This window comes from Dermacentor silvarum, chromosome 1 (assembly GCF_013339745.2).
Source record: "Dermacentor silvarum isolate Dsil-2018 chromosome 1, BIME_Dsil_1.4, whole genome shotgun sequence".
In the NCBI taxonomy this organism is placed as follows: Eukaryota; Metazoa; Arthropoda; class Arachnida; order Ixodida; family Ixodidae; genus Dermacentor; species Dermacentor silvarum.
Window position 1 is genome coordinate 150,578,604 of NC_051154.1, and position 22,937 is coordinate 150,601,540.

Consider the following 22,937-nt stretch of genomic DNA (forward strand, 5'->3'; position numbering starts at 1 on the left):
CATCGTTCTTTTGTCTGCTTTGTGAACTTCTTCCATGCACGACCTCGCTGTACATATACTTCACTTCTCTGTGCTGATAATGAGACACAATGTATGAGTTACATTTTGTTGATGTCTCAATGATAAGCAATCTAAGAAAGCCTTGCACTTAGAATGTCTAATATTATTGTGGTGAGCTTGCAGGTTTCATATAATATGGAACTGCTCCAACGACACACATAATGTTCTTCGCTGGTGCCACCGATGAACTGCATTGGAACTTATACGCTTAGTGCATAATACTGGTGCTGGCGGCAGTCCCACGACGCACGTGCGTGCTTTCCCGCCACTGCAGGCTCTAGATTTCAAAAAAGAAATGGAGCTTGTACTTGCAGGCTTCCATTCACCCCAAACATCACGTGGCAAGATATATGCAGTCCATATGACGTCTGTGGGTCATAGCCTCAGTGTATTAAGCGTTGCTAGCGGCCGCAGTGGCTGATATCATTTCAAATTCCTGGCAGACAGCGCTGTGAGAGCGAAGGCGCAAGTCACCGGCAAACTGAGGGTAGTGCTTTTGACGCCAACGGTTTCACGGTGTCGGAAGCCTCTCTCTCTTAGCTCTGGTCGTTACAATTATCGCGTTACCTCCTCCCCCCTCCCTTGATGCTATCAATCGTACCATTACAAGGCCCGTACTGCCTGGCCTCATCCAGTCACGTGCATTTGCACTTGGTTGTCGTACATACAACTTCCTAAACTATATCCATTAATATTTTGCGCGTGGTTCAAGATATCAAAATGAAACAGCCTGTACAGCTTTTCAGAAGGAAGGCAAGATAAACGCTATATGGCTGAAGCCGGTTAGACTAAGTTAATGTATAGTACCTTGTATCTTTTGCATACGTTACCCGCATCTGAGCACCTTTTTCGTGTCTTAAGAATGAACTTAGAAGGAAGGTTTGAAATATCGAATCACAATGGCAGTCGTTAATGCCTACGGTAAATGCGCGATGCCTAAGCAGTGCAAATGAGCGACATGCGCCTGTGGTTCTGCTGCGCCAGCATATTTACCATGTCTTTCCCAGATTTACGCCGCAATAGTTTTCAAACTCAGGGTAGATGTAACATTACAAACATCTCATCCGTGCAGTCCACGTAACTATGTCCAATATTTATTCTTCGGCGAGAGGTCCCATGGGTAACATTCGTATATCCACGAATACAAAAAAGAGCAAAGAACGGGAACGTCTATCTCGCGGTCAGCCAGCGCGTCAAAGGGAGCGCGGTGATTAAAGGTGCGTCTGTCGGGGGACGGTGCCTGTCTCGCGCAGCCATCGAGAAGCCCCGCTTGGCGCTCCCATCTTCGTCGTCTCGAGGAAATTGCACGCTTTAGCTCAGGGGACGGCCCGGACTGGACGGCCGCCTATTATCTTCTTTCTTCGTCCTTCATCTGTCGCACGCGCACGCATTTGGCCAGTCTTATGTGCGCTCTTTTTTCTTCTGCACCCCCCTCCTCCCCCCTTCATTTTTAGTTTTTTTGTGTGCTCATACGAGACAGTGGATCCTGTTTTATGCTCGCTCTTTGCAGTCGCGGCACTCGCCATTAGCTCACACGAAAGCGCGACCGCGTGCAGCGCAGCGTGCATGATGGCCCGCATCTACCGGGCTACTCCTCCCTCGCTCAGGGAGGCTCCGGTGTTCTGCGGGATAGCGTGCGTCTCGTTCTTTTTTTTTTTTTTTTTTTTTTTTTTTTTGCACGAGAGAAGGCGTGAATAAACGTTTCGAAATGCGCGCGCGCGACATTCCTTTCAGAATACACCGGGAATGCAATCTCAATAGATCAATTTTTGGCGACAATTTAGTGTCACTTAGCGCCCTGTGCGACGCCTCACTGTGCCGACGAGCGTTCGCTGAATGACGTCACGACGTTCTTTGCTTCGCATCTCAACAACGACGTGAATCTAAAGTAATTATTGGCAGCGTTCCCACTCAATCACACATTGTGTTTTTTAATGCGATTAGCATTCCTTGAAAATTTCGCCCAGTTTGCGGTGTGTGTGTGTGTGTGTGTGTGTGTGTGTGTGTGTGTGTGTGTGTGTGTGTGTGTGTGTGTGTGTGTGTGTGTGTGTGTGTGTGTGTGTGTGTGTGTGTGTGTGTGTGTGTGTGTGTGTGTGTGTGTGTGTGTGTGTGTGTGTGTGTGTGTGTGTGTGTGTGTGTGTGTGTGTGTGTGTTGTGTGTGTGTGTGCGGGGGGGGGGGGGGTGCGCGTGTGCGTGCTTATCGAGCGGCTTATTTTCAACGACAAAAAATAAATCCTTTATAATTGATCCGGTGCAGGGCGGACTTCAACCCGCGTCATGCATCGATGTTCCGACACGTGCCACGCGCGCAGGTCGCAGCGCCCCCGCTAGATGGTGCAGCGCCTTCAGAGGGACGCGCGAGAGAGCTAGGAGCCCGGCTCCTGCAAAGGCCTCATACGTGACGCGGTTTTTGCGGTGGCATGTCCACATTGCGTCAATGCGAATCCTATTAACTTTGACGGTCATCCTGATTTCCTGGCGGAATTTTTTTTTATTTTGCAGCGCTATAGCTTCCGCTGATCTAATTTCAGTGAACAGTGACAGTTCCCTCCTCCAAAGCGACCATTGCATGTACTGACGGCCCCTGCACTCTCTCGTCGCCACAGGGTAGTTACAGGTTTGAGTGAACTTTGTGAAAGTGAAAGAAGTATATTTCACAGTTTCTCCCAGCGTAAGCCTATCGGCGCGGATACAGCAAACTTTTTCAGGTGCAGTGAGCTTGTTAGCTGAATGAAGACTTCAGGCTCGACGAAACACGCTATGGCTCATTCTGAGGCAGCATGAACGTTCGCCGCTATCACCATCCACATACCAGCCCTGAGTTCACGGCAATCTGGGTGTATTTCTTCTTTTTTTTTTTTGAACAATTCATTTTTTATTAAACGATAAAACAGCATCAAGGCTTCCGTTACACACCAAATTAACCACTGCCACCATGCATACCTTGCAGTGGAGGCAGTGGCACGAGAGAGAAAAGAAGCAGGTGGCAACCCACATGTGTAACATCTGCGCATTTTTTTTTTTTTTTTAGGCGCAAACATTCCAGTTACCATGCGATGCCTTGACACGGGGATGTAGTTGTTAGCCGCAACTATCGAAGCGACATGTGGCGGTGTGTTCGTTCAAAACATGTTAGAAATATAATATCGTATTGCGTGAATCTTCTTGGTAAAAAGATAAGCTGAAATAGTTGATTAGGATTGCATTCCTGCCAGTACATTCACGCCAGAATGCAACAAGAAGGCAGAAAAAATAAAACATGGTGCACCATGCCCGCCACAGCCGGCTGACCTCTCTTCTCGGTCCTTCAGCTTACATAAGGTCCTCAAAGCGAGTGCACATCGCAATATGCTCTGCATACATTTTGAAAACAGTTTCAACTGACGTAGCTAATGAGACTGTGGCTTCAGACGCTATATTATATGGTCTGTGGAAACCCTGCAAAGGCTCCACACATGGAAAACCTCTATGCCTCTACCGGAAACGTCTCCGTTTGACGACGGCATAAGTGCACGTGCACCGGCAAGCTAAAGCTTTATTCCGAACATGAATAACTTGAAAATCATTCCCTGCTAGAGTGCAGTTTACCTTTCTTCGGAAAGTCCTTCATTCAATTTATGAAATGCGACCTCGACAATGCCCGCAAGCGCGTTTTTGTCCGAGGCCCTTCCTTCTCTACTGGCTCGCCATATCCGCCATCTGGCGTTTCGCCAAGAGGCACCTGTTTGGCATGTCCACCCTTCCAGCCTTCGCGGCAATCGAAAATACATATTTAAGGTATCCGGCCAGGTTGCTTCTCGCCAGCTTTAGACCTACGTAGAAAAGTGAAAATAACAGCGAACACCACCGCTGGCAGCTGCACACACTGGAAAGGGGTAATGTTTGCCTCAAGCACAGATCTTTATGAGCCTCTCGACGTCGCTCACGCTTCGGAGAGAAACCTGCCTGCTTCCTTCGTCTTGAAAAGGAGCCGGCTGCTCCCCGCAAACGACTCACTGCATAACCTCGCATCATGCGCCGTCGAGGCCCTCAAAATCTGCAGCATCGTCGCACGCCATCGCGCGATGCAGTGGAGTCTTTAGGACAGTATGCGACATTAGTGACCTTAAGCGAAGATTCGAAGCTCTCAGCACGTGGGCCTACAAAGGCGGGGGCGAAGAAGTTACGATACAGGATAGAAAAAAAAAAGCAAAAACGAAAACAATGACGAAAGGTGAAAGAGGACAAAAGGGACCTCGCCGCGCTGATGTATGCTGCGACGCTGGGTTGCCGTATCGAGCCTTCAGCGAGACGGCGCGGGAGTTGAGGAGCTGTAAAGGAGGAGAGCTCAAGGGGTGCTGGGGGAGGGGGCAACGCAGCGCGAACGGTGGAGACCGGCCCGTTTCCGGCTCGGCTGCCCCGCAATCCGAACAGTCCGCACTAACCAGTCATTTTCCATAATGGCAGCTGCAGATACGCGCCGGCATGTGCTGGCTGCCGCCGCTGCTGGCAGCAGCGCGCGAACAGCTCGCACTGACAGGACGCGCTCGCGTTGAGGAACTCATGAAAGACGGAGCGAAGAGGTTATGCCGGTTGCGGCCGCATGCTGCGCCATGTGTTTCTTTTTTTTTTTTTTTTTTGCTGCTTTTATTTCCTCTCGTTGCTTTGACGCTTTGCTCGCGTGCGAGGTTCTTTGCCAAGCGGAAGCATAGACAGACGCCTTTCAGCGGAAAACAGTTATGTCTTTCTCTCTCTTTCCTTCTGAAGCTGCCCTGATATAGAACATCGACACTGCGCTTAGATTTAAGAACTTCACCAATACATTGCCGAGCTTATAGCAAGTAAACACATATTTGCGCATTTTTTAGTCATTTTTTTTATCACCTCATAAAAGTTTCCGTGCTGGCTTCGTTGGTCAAACGGTATACGTTCAGTTCCAGCAGCATTAACTAGTTCAGATCCATAGAGCGCGTGGCGCTTAACACGGAACACGAAAATGTAGCGCCATTAATACAGCCGAGCAACAGCACTTGCCTTTCAGTCTGTCTTTTATTCCTTTTTTTTTTTTTTGGTATGGCAAAAAGAACAATCATAATAACAAGTGTAGGGGCATGGAAGACGCAGCGTATACACAAATACACGCCCTGGTTATTGCGCTAAAAGAAAGGCAAGAAGGTCGCACTTCCTGCAGAAGCGATGCGCTAGGGGAAAAAAGAGACAACAAATAAAAGAAAGAACTCGCGAAAGATGACCGCCCAAGTTCACGGTGAATAGGCAGGGCGCTTGCATATTCAGCGCCGCAAAGTGGGGCGCTGCTTTGTCGGGGCCCCTGCGCGGATCAAATGTCACGACTCGCTGACTGCGTAAGGCCTCCACTCGCGGAAGCGGGTCGCGCACGCATTCATCTCGTCCGGCCGTCAGTCCAAATCAAAATAGAAGAGAGGCTGCTGCCACCGGACTTGGTGGCTGCGTATGGAGTGGCGCATTGTTCAATGGCTGTGGCACGCGCGCCCATCCGTTGCTCGCTTTGTGCCTTGCGTCGAAGGAAGCGTAGGCCTGTGTTTGTTTGCGATGACAGGCGAGGCACTCGCGGTGTCTGGTTGCGACCTACCAGGCTTCTTCGTTTTCGCAAAATTTGTTCTAAACCAAGCAGAGCGGCCAGACGAGAAGGCGACCTGCGTGATCTACACCCCCTTGAACGCGCGTCGAGTATTTGACCTTACTAGGTGCAGAAGCACAGCCTATATGAATATTGGTTCTGGCATGCCGATGGGCCTCCAGAGCAGCAGAAGCGAAGTACACGCGCGGAGACGTTGTGACATGCGAGTGGTTGAGCCAGCGAGACGTTTAGGCCCTGCGTGTTTTCTTTTTTTTTTTATCCTATAATTTATGTGTTCCCGGGTGTATATTTTTTCTTAGAACCTTGCCGCAACCACTCCGCCGGTGAAATAAGGGCTTCGAGAACGCCAAGTTATTTCTTGCGTCCGATAGATACAGTGCGTGTAGTGTCCCTTGCTTTACGGAAGATGTTTGCACTGAACGCCCTGTAGCGATATGCTTCTAAATATGGCTTGTATTTTCCAGAAGAAGCCAGCACGCATATATTTCACTCACCTCAGCTGACACAGCTCCTCGAGTAGGCAGGCTAGAACTCTGATCCCGCTTTAAAAAAGTACTTCGTAGTTCGTACACTAGAGCGGTCCGTAAAAACAGGCGGCGGCCAATCACAATGGAAATATTGCATTAGCAAAAGCGATCAGACAATGGCAAGCAGTACTTATACGAAAGAAAAGATTTGTGAGTTTGGGCCGTCTTACGTAACGGCCGTCTGGTATTGGTTTGGCCATTGCCCGGAAGCGATGACGTTGTGATCCTACCCCGGCTGATTGAGCGCGCTCGATTTCTGGCCAATGTGAGAACGCTTTTAGGTATGACGGGCCGAATTAACAAAGATTCTTCTATTACCATCGCCTGGCACCTGCTCTCCAAAAAGAGTTATAGCGTAAAAATATTTTTCGCCCAGGGACCCTATCACGTAAGGATTCTTTTAGTCCAATTCTAACATTTATTTTAATTTGTCCCGCTGAGTGGCCGATCTCTGCGATAGTGCGGGCTTGGCTTTGTGCGAAGCAACGACGAAGCGCAAGAAAAGGACAGAAAATTGAGAGATTCGCTATACATAAAACGGGCCCTGATCTTTTTAGTTTGCTTTCTCTCTCTTTGACTATCGTACGATATCCTGCGCAGGCCAAAACAGTTCCACAGTGCTTACGTGGACAACAACGATAAGGCACGTCCTGTAAAACAGTTGCGACTTGAAAAACGTAAAATGTCTGTGAAGATCGTTGCATTTACCCTTAGCCTTAAGGCGCCTTTCCTCCATCTACCGCGGTTGCTGAGCTGCTACAAAGTTCTGCTGATCAGCACGATCGGGGGTTATATTTCCGGTGGCGGCATTGCGATAGGGGGGGAATGCAAAAACACCCGTACATCGTACATCGCGCTTTGGGTGCACTTTAAAGAACCTTTAAAGTGGTCACAACCTTTAAAGTGGCACTTTAAAGTGGTCAAAATTGAGCCCACTCTGCAGGTACACGGCAAGTTTAAGCCCATTATATTTAAGGTCTCCTTTCTGCATAAAGGTCGGGTACTAATTTTCAAAAAAAAAAATTTTGCTTGATATCATCGTAAAATAACTGTCAATATTATCGATAGATTTCTTGTGTGACCCTGCTGCCTATCTACATGCCATCCTGTGATCCACGCAAACCTTATGGACAAATCTACTGACGCACACCAGCCGCAACGTTATATCTGTTCACTTTAAGACGCGGGAGCGTCTAGTGTTGACATACTTGAAACGCGATCCGAAGCCCGCCTTATTCACGTCCTGTACAGGTTTTGGCGATGACGTCATGACGCTTTGCCAAGGCACGAAAGATTTTTAAACGCAAATCCGGCGCACCTGTGGGCACGTATTGGCAATGACGCCATGGCACTCATCTGTATTTTGCGCGCCTTTCTTTCATCGCTCCTTCATTATCTAGGTGACGCATCGCGCACGCGCCTTCTCCGCTACTGCACCAGCCATTTCCTACTCTAGTCTTCTACTTTCCTGCTCCATACATCCTATTACCCTCTCCGTCTATAGAGCGAGAAATACCAACAATCCAAAGTTGGTGAAGTATAGGTAAAAGAAAAAGCTTAAAAATATGTTTTAGTGGCAACAAACACATCATGTAGCTGCTCCGCTCACACGTGAAAAGCGGAAGTAATCTCTTTATATTATTATTATTATTATTATTATTATTATTATTATTATTATTATTATTATTATTATTATTATTATTATTATTATTATTATTATTATTATTATTATTATGGTGTTGTTGTTGTTGTTGTGAATTTAAAGGAGACACCTTCAAGTGGCTCCGAGTACTACTTGTCACATTACATTATACAGAAAAATAAGAACAAAATTGTGGTCACGATCTTTTCACGAACCTGCAATTTTAGGGGCTATTGATGGCCCTTCAGTGTATCCTACCTTATGTCCGTCACCGTAGCAAACGTGGCATATTCAACGAAGCACAAAAGTATTGCCAACCTCAAGCATACGAAGTACCAAACCAAACGAAGAAACGTTTGAGTGAAATTGCTTCCTTCGCCAAGGCTACAAGTTTGACTTGACAGCAGCAGTTTGTGGAGGCTCCTTCGAAGACTTGCAGATTTTCCTATAGTGAACATTGAAAACGCCAAAGAATGGAAGGGGAAAAAAATGCCCACCTGGCCAACGAGTGACCTCGTGAGGAAGACTTCTCCAGAACGTTTATTGATGCGAAAGTAGCTGGATCCGTCCAGGAAGACTGCGGGCTCGATGCCGTACTCGATCACGTCATGGTCTTCGTCTCGTGTCCGCACCGTCATCACTCGACTTCCTGCGCGAACAGAAATGAACCCGCTGTATAGGCTGAATTCGATCAATTCTAGCATAGCAGAACTGCTATGAGCACCGTTTTCGTAGAAGCACGAAGATTCGGCTTATCCCATAGGTGTAAAACCGTGTTTAAGATACATGTATTCATGCGCACGCCCAAGATCTGACCGGCCGGGCGACCATGTTCAGAATGGACGACGCACCACAGGAGGGGACATCAAGGCAGCAGCGTCACGACCCGCCTTTCGTTTAGTGTCTTTTCTGGCTTAACAAGCTTCTCCTCACGGTAAGAGCGGCTGTTCGGTATTTGCAGAAGGGTGATCGACTAGTACAAGTAAAATGATTTTTCTCTTCAGTGCCCCCTTAAGAATCAGCTGTCCCCAAGCCACGTAATAGGGCGTCACCACATCGAAACACTTGTGGAGACGCATTTATCAAATATTACGTGGGGCTTCCCTCAAGCTGTCACCTTCAGATCTCACTCGTTCTGCCTAACATACTTTTCTTTACGAACTGGTGAACAAACGGCCATGTATAGTTGCATAAGTATCGCATGAAGGCAAATGCTACTACTACTTTATTATACATAGCTCTAATTGGTGTACAAGGTTTTTTTTAGTTTCATTGTCAACTCATTTAGTTGCTGATAAGACAACATTCATGGCGGAAAATATGTTTTGCATTACTTTCATTTACAGCGTTACTTCTTTAGTTAAACATTTTTTATGAAGGCAATTCAATGGCAAATAATAAGATGTTATGTTTACACTTTGTGTAACCTTTGCAGAAGCTTCTATAGCTGTCGCTGCAGTCTTTGGCGGTTTCTTTTCGCCACAGGATGCAACGGTAGCATCACTGGTAGTTATACTGCGAAAACAGTATACGAGGGCGAAATGCCACCGAAACGTTACAAGCGATACAGGCCTCCGGCATTTCAGGCGGTATGGGTGTTTGTAACATACGTCAGTACACGGCACAGGCAGTCGCACGTAGGAATTATCGTATATGCTCCCGTTGGGGAGCACAGTTGCGTGTGCCTTTGCACGCGCCACTCGCACCCCTATTCACCGAAACGTGAACACGTGCGTTAAAAGCATTCATCCTTGCAATAAAGCCAGCTTCACGGCTGCGCTGCCAATGGTCGCGACACGGCCGTTGCTGCGCCCAGCGCCGCAAGTTGCCGCTCCCCGTCCCGCACCGCCAGTCTGTTGGTTTGCGTGTGGCGTCTGTTGGTGCAGTTTTGCAGAAGATTTGTTTTATGACGATAGCAATTATATGGACACTCCAAGCGGATTTCTGCCGTCGGTGTCACCGTCATCGTTGCCGTCGCCGTGAGAGAGACAGAGAGAGAGACAGAAGAAAGGGGAAAGGCAGGGAGGTTAACCAGATGGGAAGATCCGGTTTGCTACGCTACGCTGGGGAGAGAGGGGAGGGGGAGGTAAAGTGACAGGAAGGTAGAGATAAAGAAAGGAGCACAGATACACAATCACAATCGGTCACAGGTGGCACAGCACAGTTGCACTTGCAGCACTATAAACATCTGTCCGGGCTACAGCCGCTTGGCCAAGTCTGTTGCCCTTAAAAACTGCAGCAGTGCCCTCGTCACCCTCCGCTGCGATGGCTTGTGATGTCGGCATTCTAAAATAATTTCCTCTGTTAGAGGTCTTTCCGTCGCCGTGAGGTTATGTATAAAGTCCAAGGGCGATAAAATCGTCCCCGCGCGCTGTATGCTGTATGTGCGAGTGAAAGCGCGCGAGGGACGCGCGCTTTCACGGAGAGCGAACGCACGGCGGATAGCAAACGCGACGTATTCCGTCGTGCGAAGGACCGTGGGAGGGAGGGGAGGGAGGGAGGGGAGGCGACGTTTAGCTGCGGCACCAAATGCGTAACTTGCGACCGGGCGCAAGGGGAACTGGCGACTCAATCTCCCACGCGAAAGGAGGAAAGCGGGAAGGCAGCGCGGGAGGGAGGGGGGGCAGCTTCTACTCTGCTAACAGCTGCTCACTTGTACTCGACGTCGGTACGGGCTGTCGCGCGCACCGTATCTTGAAAACGATCTCCACACGGCTCTGACCTTTGTGTGCGCTGTGCTTTCACCGCTCAGTTTCCGTTGAAGCGATAGACCGCAGGAACCTTCGCTCGCTGCTTCCGCCGCGCTTGCTCACACCAGCGTTTTTATAGTGGTTGACTGCGGTCATCGAGTGTGATCTATTCATGTTTGCTTGTGCGCGCTGACACCATGCTTGTTAATTCAGTTAGTAAGCGAATGTGTTCGAGTTTATGCAGCCGATAAAACTACTATCCCTGCTGCGTATAGCTCTCACTAATCTGCTACCGCAATTGATGCTTCGCCTTTCGGGCGAAACTGCGACTTTTTTGTTTCAGCCCGCAGTATCACGATTATTAGCTTCATTTGAAAGTTCGGGCGACGCAGAGAGGAGCAAGAACGATATAAACGGTTCGGTAGACTCGAATGGCATCGAGCTGCTTACATGTGGTACGAGTCTTGAGTCAGCGTATGATGGACAATGATTCATGTTTCCATATGATTTTCACATGAACCGATGCCGTTACTTATTTTTTTTTATTTCACATGCTATTAGCGCGCGCGAACAGTGGCTTGTACAGGCACGTTCTTATATGAAACGCCAAATCGGGTAGATCATGGAGCAATTCACATTATAAATGTTGCGGTGCAGATGTCAGCGCTTGGACACCTCGACACCTGGTGACACACCCCTGAACACAACTCCTAGGAGGCTCAGGCGGAACAACTGTCGGCTATGTATGCCAGACTAACTCCGCCTGCTGCAACACCACCACCACCATGCTTGGACACAGAGCACTGCACGTATTGCGACCATGCTTGAATCTATGTTGCAAAATTTAGTCATCGGCTGCTTTGTCTAATTACACTGCCCCTGGCACGCTGTTGACGGTGAAGAACAAGGAACGGCCAAAACTGTAAGTTAAGAATCTAACTATTTATTGGGCGAACTTGCGCCCAGAAAAAAGAAAAGTGACACTCAAAGCACAACTATAGCGGCGAGCACAGTCGTCGGTCGTCGAAATCTGATCTACGGGTCGAATGCGTCGTCTACTTATGCATGACTCACGTACACTCCAGTGGAATTATGCGTTCCAGAATGTTATTATCGTCGTGCACGCAATCTGGTTCGACAAGATTAGGGAGTTTTAGTATAGCGGAAGACAGCAAACGCAAGGATTAGGTGTTAGCGTTAGCGTTGCGTGCTGCAAACTGCGCATGCGCATAACGTAAACGTAGCCAGAACTCTTACGTACGTACGCTATTTCCGGAATATAGCGTCCAACGCCAACGCACGCAAGGTATTCCGTACGTAGGGAAAGATGGCGGCGCCTGTTGAAGCGAGAGCCGTCCACTTCGGATCTATCGAGTCGTCGGCCTGCACTGTTCGGCTCAGTCGTTCCCCACTAATGCTCGTGTTTGCTTTATATTTGTGCGAAGATGCTTCGACAGCAGCGTACAGGTGACAAATGGACGTTGTTTTCGATATACGTTCCCGATTAGCGGCGGAGTAGGCCTAACGAGAGGGTTTGCTCATGTTTGCTCACGCTGTATCCGCCTCGAGATGGCGCCCAAGACTATTTGCTTTAGCGTTAGCGTTTTGCTCCGTTCCGCTATTCTAAAACACTACCTTGTACCGCGCCGTGCAGCCTTTCTTTGCGTTAGCGTTGCGTCGCACGCTAACACTAACGTAAGCGTTTTACGCTATACTAAAACTCCCTATTCTCTCTATATATGTAGAATTAGCGACAACATTCACGAGAGCTTCTATACATGTTGGCGCCTCTTGCGCCGAGAGATGAATGGTTAACCGGTGAAATACGGTCACGAGGAAAAGATAAAAAATATGCACGTGTCAATACGTAGGACTTCATCCAACACATCTAACAGTGCAACATAATATATAGTTAGTCAAATTGCGCAGTACCACAGTTCGCAACTGTCTCCAGCGTCTATTGCGCACTGCGCAAAACACCTCAAGGTACATCAAGGCTACGTTAAAACACCCTGATAAATAATCCAAACTGCAAAAGTACTGAAAGTTGGGCGAGTTGGTAGCTATTCATCTCGAAACTGCAGCGCGCACACAAGAAACGCTTGTGTGCGCGCTGCTGTCACCTTCGCCGTATTGTCCGCGTTTCTTGTGTGCGCGCTGCAGTTTCAAGATAAATCTAAACTGCGCCTATAAGTATTTATACAGCATCTAAAGATCGCCTCAACTCGGAAAAACATTTTACAGAGACCTTCATTCTTCAAACTCCAGACACTTAAGCACAGCGTCATAGTTAACCCACAAGACAACTTTGAAATATCTTTACCAGTTTATTTTGTCTAGCTAACACATCCCGCTTAAAAAGCCCTTGCGATGGTGGCTTAGTGGCCAAAGAGAGATGATGGTACGTATTTCTAGCTGCGGTGACTTTAAGTCAGTTTATGGCAACCAAGCGTGCGAACGGTACCAATTAAAATATTTTGCTCAGGTAAGTGGCACTAATGGCCGTACATTAAAAATCAAAAGGGTGTCAGCAGTTATCTTGCTTGTAATACATGTTACACTGAACATTGTAATCGTAAACAATTTTGTTATCATCCATGTTTAGTTAATCAGTTAAATAGAAGCAGCGCAAACTTTCAGTATTCTCTGTTAGTGTACAAAATGTAATGTAGACCTATATTTTTAAGGACTGCTTCGCTGATTCCGTGCTAATTTCTTCAGGTCACCTTGCACAAGACATGTTGTTAGGGCTGCATATACTGTCAAATGCCATACAGTAACATGATCTGAAAATGATAAGCTAAACTCTGTAATGGGACTTCAAGTGGTGTTGTTCTGTTGCCCTTTTTGCTTTAAGTAGCTGTTAAGTGTTCTCGTAAAATGGCTGATTCCTATAACCGATATTTTTTCCTGGCAAATAAGTCACCAGGTAAACCTTGCTGTCTCTGAAAATCAACTGAATGCAGCTCTGTTAAGATAAAATCTGATGGTCCGGTCGTTTACTGCGGAATCTAAACACATACCGACACTTTTAAGCTACACCCGAAATTAGTCTCGCGAAACACTAACACAATAACCCGGATGTTGTCTCAGCGATACGCTCTCAGGATCGCTGGGCAGCTTTCAAAGAGCTAGATGCCAGCATCATTAGTCCCACTTGGAGAATGCCTGCTCTAAGCAGACAACACCTTCCTTTGTGACGCCGTTCCTACAGACTGGGGGGAAATTCGGGCGCTACCGTATTTGGCACGGGCGTTGTCTTAATCATTCACATCATCGAAAGTGTTGATTACACGTGGTTCTCGCGAACGAGGGTCTTTACGCCAATGTGCCGTTTTGCAAGACTCCTTCATGCATTGCAGGAATTTGTGCTCTAGTCGACGAACCGCAGCTATGAAGGCTCTGGCTATTTCCCATTCTCAAGACAGGCGTGTGCTGGGTTGGCGTGGCATTACAAGAAATGACCTGCACATTTAAAAGCACAAATGGGCGATGAAGTAAACATTCAGGCGCCGCGGATGAGCCATCTTTGCTTCATGGTTCTGTAAAATGGAAGGAATTAGATTTGAAAATTGAATGAGCCTCCCGGAAGTCACAGAACTGCAAAATAATGATGTTAGATCTTTATTGCAATTCAAGGCCCGGAATAGATTCAACTTTTACAAGACTGCAAGAGAAAAGTTCACCTTTCCGAACTTGACCGCAGCAATAGTTTCTCTCTAAAATGGCGATGGCGGTCACTTGTGCGCGAGGTTAAAAGATAGTATAGGTGGCGTATATCAATGAAAGGAGAAAACTACAGAGGATTGAAAAGCTGAATGTATACCCGAAAACGCTACACACCTGCAGGTAAGATATTAAACCAGAAATGCAGTCACGAAATCATCATGACAATTGCCATGAGCGCGATTTGCAGCGTTCTTGAAAAAGAAAAACACATTATGGCACGATTGGGGTATGCTGAACATGTTACCATAACATGTTTCAGAATACAAGGCTGCAGAACACTTTCTGTAGCTGCTGGAATCGTGCGGGTTTTTTTTTTTTTCTTTCACGCGTTCTGCCTTTGTTCAGGTGCAGAACGCGTCAAACACAAGACTCATTATGAGTGTTTTCGGACAAAGTGATCGGAGTGACATTTAAGTTGAATAAATAATGTTGTTTTGTGCCACTTTCGTTGAGAGAAAGTAATGAGTGAAACACTAACACCACGCCTGCATTTGCGCGATGTATCTCCAGTTGTTCAACGCCAACAGTGAACTGCGTGTGTTGCCAACCATATACAGTGTATAGTTACACAAGTACTGTCCAGGTCGGCCTTATCTTGTATTTGCTCGGTATATGTGCCGTTTATGAACCATACCAGTGTATTCAAAGAAATTATTTGGGCGGAATAATGTTTTGTTCGGCTTTCTTATATAAATTTATGAACTTTTCTCATGTGCAACATTTCCATTCGAATAAATCGCAGAAAATTACCACCAAGTACAGCATCACTTCTCGAAAATTATACATCGGCTAAACTTCGCTGTGCAGTATATCTTGAGATTTTAGTCGTGAATAGTAGAAACTCATCCTGTTAAAGAGCGGATGTGCCAGGAAAGTAAACACAAAGCCACAACAATGCTCCCGATCTATAGAAACCAGATGTGTCTGTGCCTGCTTGTTGGTGGCATATGAACTTCCACACTTGTATGGCGCTATTCTCATATGTAAAAGATTATTGAACTGATAATTCTGAGGTTTCACGGCACTGCATATAGGGCCCCACGCAATCTGAAATTCCTCTGAAGTTAGACATAAAAACAGGATTTGAAGTGCTCACGTAGACTCATGCAGCCACAAATGCAAGTACCAGAAAAGCCAACTGCTGAGTCGGTGCCCAACTGCTGAAGACCGTGCTTTGTAAATGAAGAGTAGCAAGTTGGCAAATACAAAATGCGCGCGTTCCTGCCGTCGGAGGTCTTAATACCTGTGGGCAAATAACCAACGCGGGAAACAGATTGAATGTCGTAAATTGAAATTGTCTGATGAGAATTGTTACTTGCACGCATCTGAACCTATAAAGAACACTATAAAGTCCGCATAATGCGTACGGATTACTTCTTCATTGTACGAACTGCTGTTCTCACACTGCACATATGGCGCCGCCTTCACCAGTCGTTACTGCTACGATATGCCATAAAAAAGCGCATGGAATACCCTAGTCGACATTGGAATCTTCAAGGCATAACGTGACCCTCAGTAAGCACACCGTCGAGCTCGTTGCATTGTCGACAGTGGTCGCCGCTCCATGAATATCGCCGACACAAAATGAGGAAATCGCTTTCCCAATCTTATTTGCGAAAGGTGTACCTACTGACGCGTTGGGGTCGGGCTCTGCACAAAATGATCGGCGTTTAGAGTATACGTGAGCAGGACAGCTGCGTGCATAGCCAATGAAGCTGCATAGCCGTAGAACAAAGCAGCCTCAGCTGAAGCCGCCATTCTGCACCATGCATGGTGCGGAGAATCGTCCATTTTTTCCCTTCTTCAATGTATCAAACAATGTTGACATTAGGCACATTAATAATCAAGTGGATGCAGTAATGCAAGTCTTCTTTGTCTTCTGTCTTCTTTGCACTGCATTCCAACTACGAACCAACTCGCCCAAATCAAACTCCTGCATGATTTCAAAAAGCACGTCATCTTGTGTTGTTGAAACAGCACGTCTTGTTTTGCTAATATTTGGGACAAATTATCACCGATATGCCAGTCTTCGCAAAACGCTTCAATAAATAGACCATGCACAAAAACATTTTAGACTGAAGTTCAAGTATATTTTCGCCCTAGAAGGTACAGCTGAACGCGAGGAAGAAATACTATAGTTACGGACGAGCAAGTGAGCGCCGGCATGCCCGACCTGACACAGTAATTTGCACCGATATGAATCGATCTTTCATGGCTCAGTTGTTCGCGGTATCTTTGCACCGACGTTCCTGTTCTTGCGCAAGCGGGGATCCCCTTGCACGGCCGTAAGTGCCGATTCAGGAAACTCCCTCATCCCTTTTATCTCGCCTGGACGGAGTGGCACCGGGTCGTAAAATATTCTCGTACTTCTGGCGCTCCGCCCAAAATGGCTCAGGAGACTGTTGAACTTGCCCGCTTTGGCCTGGATACCAGCCTTTGCAAGAAGGCGCTGAAGGTGAGGCTCATTGGTACTTAATTCATCAGGCTATCGGGAAGTGCGTAGGTTAGCGTGTTCTGCCGTCAGCGGCGCTTTGTTCTTTGCAGGCCTCTCTTGTAATGCGATTAGCATTCTTCGGGCACCTTACACACGTTCGGGGGCTAAGATAGATCTATCTATCTAGCAATTTATCTACGTCTCTAACCGTTTTTTCGCTAACCTGGGTTTCTGGGTAGTCCATGGTCGAATGGGTAGCGCGTCGGGTTAGTGTCCTGAGGGAACAGGGTTCTAAAGCAACCTCGCACCAACTTAGATCACTGGGTATCTGGCACTGTGTACCTTTGTGCAACTCTTCAACGAACCTCTTTGACGCCGACATGAAAGACAGAGAAAACATTTATTAAAATAAAGGGAAACCGCAAGGGTCAGTGTGGATTCGGGACTGGGTATTAATGCTCTTCAATTGCTTTCTTTCATGCTTACTTGGAGCACTGTGTATGTGCCACTTGGTCTGTGCGGCTCTTCAATGACACTCTTTGATACCAACTTGGGTCACTGGGTAAGTGCCAGTAAGTGTGTGTCGCTCTTCAATGAACGTCTTTGACACCAACTTCGGTAACTAGGTAATTACCACTGAGAATGTGACACTCTATAATGGCAAAAGAAGATCCTTTTAATTTCTCCGATGCTCGACAGAATCGAACTCTCACCGAGCGCGGACTTTACTGCAGCGGCGATAGACGGCGCAGCGTGAGCAGTGGGAATAGAGTAACTGTATATGCTCCTCTTGGGGAGCAGAGTTGCGCATCTGATTTAACGCGCCGCTCGCCCCCCCCCCCCCCCCCCCTTATTCGCTATATCTGGTCACATGCGCAAAAAGCATCTTTTTGAGGCTTTTTGAGGCACCATAGAGTTTCTATGGCCTGCACTGCCACCCGCCGCGCCCAACAAGTATATCTATAAACGTTGGCCGCGCCACCGTCGTCGCGAGCCACTGTGCGCTGCCGCCCGCCGCGCCACCTGGCCTTCGCGGAATGAAGGAGCAAGCACACTCGGCAGCTGAGCCGCGCCGTATCCTGCATTCAAGAGGAGCGGTTATTCTGCTTAACACGGATGCGTCGGTGGGCAAGATGGCGGACCTATGCGCAACTCTGCTCCCGTAGGGGGCATAGAGTTTCTACAGCTAACCCTTTTCGCAGGATGCTTTTTGCGCATGTGACCAATTGGAAAACAGCGTGCAGTAGCTGAGGTGCAGCGAGGAACCCCACTGCATTTTGACCAGCTGAACGTACCATTAGAAAATCATTGAAATTTATCGCGTGTTTGGCAGAATCGAGCGCACTTCACATAGATTACTCAAGGACAACAGCCAGATGCTTTAGCAAGCTGCGCCACAAAGGCATTGGATGTGTGCCGCTTTTCAATGAACGTGTCTTTCACGCGAACGCTTTAGCGAGCTACGCAATGAATCCACTGGGTATGTACCGCCCTTCAATGAACCTCTCGCCAACCTTGGTCGCCGAGTATGTGCCACTTGGTGTGCGGCCAGAGAGGGAACAATTCCCATCGTTCACGCAGTTACCAGCGTCTCGGAGGCCACGCGCGAACTTGTCGGCAGCGCCACTGGATGGCGCAGCGTGTCGAGAAAAAAAAAAGCGCGAGAGAGGAGCCCAGCTGCCCCATGATGTGCTTCTCAGCGCCATGCACTGGCGCCCCATGCATTTTGGAGGCCACGTGCAGGCTAGATGGCGCACAGTTGTCATAAGCCCGAGAGAAGCCCGCTGCAGTACACGCCTTATACTTAAGGCGTTTCGATGGCGGCAATACGTTGTGTCGCTATATTGGTTCAATGCTAAGCGCATTACCATCGACAGTCATCGTGAGATGGGTTCTGCCGAATTTTTTTTTTCTTCAGCTTGCTTGTCTTAATTGATTTCTTGAAAATACTTGCGTAACCTGACACTCTGGGGCCTCAAGCCGTACACGGGAGTCGTAGTGCCTTAGGACATATGCCGTTTTGGTTGTGGTAACCACGCTTATTATTTCCCCCAACAGATGTGGCAGGATGCGTGAAGGGGCGAGTAGAGAATGGCTGCGGCATGACTGAATCGAATTTCCAGACATTATCATTCGCGTGGTGCAGACATTAGATAGAACAAAGAAGAAGTAATGCAAAGACTATAGCAAAGCGTAGTGAACGGAATTTCAGATGCGGTGATAAAACGCGAGAGGCATCGTTGTTCGAATGAAAGAGCGTAAGTATACAGTGCGAGAAAGTGAAGGCGGCAGGGATAACTTATTTGCACAAAGGCACCAGAGGTCTGCGTGCACCGTCGAGTGCACTCCGCCCAGTAAGAGTGAAAAGTGTGAATGAAACGAACGATCACGGATTACGATGAAAAAAAAAAGAAGTCACGCACACATACAGTAGCACTAAACATCCAGCATTCGGAAGTCATGAGAGTAGTCCGATGTCATGCAACCGCAACGAATATAATAATAACAAATTAGCAAGAAAGAAAGAAAGAAAGAAAGAAAGAAAGAAAGAAAGAAAGAAAGAAAGAAAGAAAGAAAGAAAGAAAGAAAGTGCACTTTCAATGATTATACAAACCAGACAAAGATAAATGGAGATTTGAATTGATCAACAATAGGTGAAGAAGGGAAGTCTCAGTCCAGAGTCAACGTTTCGAGAAGGGGACAAGTGCCATTGTTGAAATGTTGGTTCTGCGCTAAGGCTTTTCATGTTCAGAAACTGCTGATCCTTCCAGGTACTGTTAAATAGTTTAAGACCCTCCGTAGTTTTGATGAAGCCAAGAATAAATAGTGGCCTGGCGCTCTTTTGCCAAACTTGGCCCTTGCGCCACAAAACATTACATTCATCATCAAGAATAAATAGAATGGAATCCTGTGAAAAAGGTCAGCTGTGATGCGAGCTAAGGAAGATGTGCCTGTCTACCATTCTCGCGCGCATACATGCGCGTACAATGGCCAAGCTATAGTATTCGATTTATTCGCACGTTTAGCTCACGTTGTGTGCTATTGAACAGCGTGACTGGAAATCTGTTCAAGGGGCTTCGGCAAGTTTTAAGGTGGGATGCGGGTAAACGTTTTCTTTATAAAATCAATTTTTAGATTTCGAGTGCAACATTCTAATTTGGTGTGTAAAATACCGACGCGTTCCTTCAATCAGAGTACTGCGAAAAATGATTCTAATCAAGTCTTCATTTGATCATTCATGCTCCGCTGGTGAGGCTTCCAACCACAAGTTCTGTCTAGGTGGTGAGATTTCGTGGTGTAACAACCAGCGAGCGCTAGCCCTGGCTTAGTCGGCACCAGCTCATTCTCCGCTTTTCACCAGCGCTCAGGCGAAGGCTATGTTTCCTACATATGAGAGGCTGAAGCTGTTGTCTCGCTGTATTCAGGGCCAATACAAAACGCGGCCGAGTCTGTCTACAGCAAGGTTTGATTGCTGTGCCCCCCCCCCCCCCAAAAAAAAAAAAAAGAATAAGATTTGCTTGACGCACTGTTGCAAAGATGGTCACTTGTATAGCAAAACTTTGGTTCAACAAATACCACAAAGGCTTCCAATTTGGAAGCTGATCGCTGTGAGCAACCAGAGACCAGAGAGGACCAGAGAAGAATCAAAATAATATCTGAAGCACAGACGGCTGAAAATTAAATCTCTTCATTGAAGAGTCTCAAAGAAAGCCCGAGTGGAAGAGAACCTCGCAAGGGTTCCGAGAGTACCACCTACGCGGCAGGGTCCGAATTCACAAAGATCTTCGTTCGTAAGTGTTCTTTGCCCTTGCCCGGTCGCCTCCGCTAATGGCATGTCCAGCATAAGCACTGGCTGGAATCTGCTCTTGTGGAAAATTCTAGCGTAAGGGGATTTTTGTGAATACGAGCCCAGGAGAACTTTGAAGTTTTACAATACTTCCGCAGAGACTGGTCTGCAATGTGGCCAAATTTTACGCAAATTCATGATCTGGAATGATAAGAAGCGTCTTTAATGCCTTGAACTTCATTTTCTCTGTTTTCTTTTTCATACTCTGCTTTTAATACTTCTGCACCAAAATTATCGTACTTAATGTGATTCAAATTCGGCCAAATTTTGCACGCGCAGGCGCACAAATATGTATGATAGCACGTCTAATAGCACGTATTCTAATAGCACGTCACATGCTGGTGCGCCTATTCGCTCGCAATAATAAGGACATTCTAACCGGTTTTGTTTTATGCCACCACGTACTTTATAGCATATGAGGCAGCTGGAAGAGTTCGCAATTCCGGAATTCGTACGGCAGGTGAAATGTGCATATGTGACGGGCAACCGGATGTCAAAATTCCTGTATCTGCGCTAGACATTACGGCGCGCACAATTTTGCGCCAAAGTCGTATTTACGCACGCCCCTGTATTTCTTGCTCATCAGCTCCTCCGCTTTATTGGTGTTTCATTGCTTACCAGGCCTGAAATGAGATATCGGGCTGCTTCTCTTAGAAAAGTCGACAACCCCTATAGTTTTTCGAGCCAAAGTGAAATATGGGCCATGTTTCAAGACGTATCCGAGAACTTACACCGGAGGCTTTACACCGTAGAATGCTGTCCATATATATATATATATATATATATATATATATATATATATATATATATATATATATACAGGGTGTTTCAGCGAACACTTTCCAAAACTCTTAAAGGTTGCCTGTGGCAGATAGCAGGATTCTAGTTCATACGCTGGTCTACTCGAAGAGGCGGACATTACTTGCACAAGAAATTGAAATGCATAATGGAATAATTAACCAAAATTTACTGATTAGGTTTTTAACTAATTACCTGATGGCCCATATTGCAATTTACAAATTGTGGCCGTGGAGTTCGCAAGGCGGATCCACTTGGAACGAATTCTCGGGATGACACCAGTTTCGAGATACTAATTCCCGAACTTTGCGGAGAAATGCATTGGCGTTGCAGTTAGTTTCTTAACAAAACGTCGCTTTATGCATTGAAGCACAAAATTAACTGGGTCATCAATATGCAATATGGGCCATCAGGTAATTAGTTAAAAACCTAATTAGTAAATTTTTGTTAATTATTCGATTATGCATTTCAATTTCTTGAGCAAGTGATGTCCCCCTCTTCGAGTAGACGAGCACATGAACTCAGGAAGAATAAAGGCTATCTGCCACAGGCAACCTTTAAGAATTTTTGAAAGTGTTCGCTGAAACACCCTGTATATATATATATATATATATATAAAGCGGCTACACGGAAAGAAAACTAACTGGGGCTATCAGTGCAGAAATTTCTCCGAAGCTGTTATTGCTGATAGAAGGTCCAGACTGAAACGCTAATTCGCCAAGTGGTGAGTGCTGACAAGGAAAGGATAAACCAGACGTTGAGGAGATGAGAGAGCCGTCGGAATTACGCGTACTGTACATCAGAGATGCGAGCAGGAGTTGCTTGAGACGATGTGGTAGAATACTTGTTTTTTTCACACTCGAATCTGCGGGAAGAGCCTAGGCAGAAGCCACGAAGATTTCTAGAGACACCGCCGAGGTGAGTGTATGGCTCGTGCTCCAGTGGTGCGATGTGGAACTAAAGAATTGCTGTCATGGCGGGCCTCTGCCATGTCAACAGGTCAATAGGCAAAGTTCAGAGATGCTCACGGGACATATAAATGTCCTGTGGGCCTCTAATAAGTATGATTAATTCACTGCTTGACGTTCCACGCGGCAAGACTAAGGCGCAATGCTGGATATTGAAACCTTTCCAATTATACATGCAAGCAGCAAAAAACAGTGGCATGCAGCCGTGGCAAGTGAACGTTAGGGATGCATGAAAAAAAAAGAAAACGAAAAACATCGATCACATTATTGATCGATGCTGCTTTCACTTTTTTTTTCTTTTTCTTCTGAGCGCACGGGCAATGTGAAAGCAAGGTTTTCTTTTATCGTTGCCCTTGCCAACGCAGTCCTTATTTACCCCCCCCCCCCTTAGTATTTCTCATGGTTTTCTTTTAATTCCTGAAGTTATGGCTCTCGATGTGCCGGTTGAACAAAAAAAAAAGGGGGGGGGGGGGGGGGAGGATTTCGAAGCCAGCGCACACGTTCGCTTTTACATTCCTTGTCTGTTCACGTGCGTTTCTCATTATTGATGTTTTAACCGAACGGCTTTCAAGATATCAGCAGGAGAAAGCGCTTCACGGTGCATGGATAATCGTAAAGGTGAATAAATGCGTCCCTTCGAAAA

At 46.8% G+C, this 22,937-nt stretch overlaps 1 protein-coding gene across 1 annotated transcript in view; it reads right to left on the reverse strand.

The window, feature by feature from the left end:
• LOC119436233 (tyrosine kinase receptor Cad96Ca) overlaps positions 1-22,937 on the reverse strand; it is a 100,504-nt gene that overhangs the window by 13,563 nt on the left and 64,004 nt on the right. Inside the window, exon 3 of the mRNA XM_037703027.2 lies at positions 8,326-8,477. Coding sequence (XP_037558955.1) covers positions 8,326-8,477 — 152 coding nt within the window. The remainder of the gene's footprint in view (positions 1-8,325; positions 8,478-22,937) is intronic.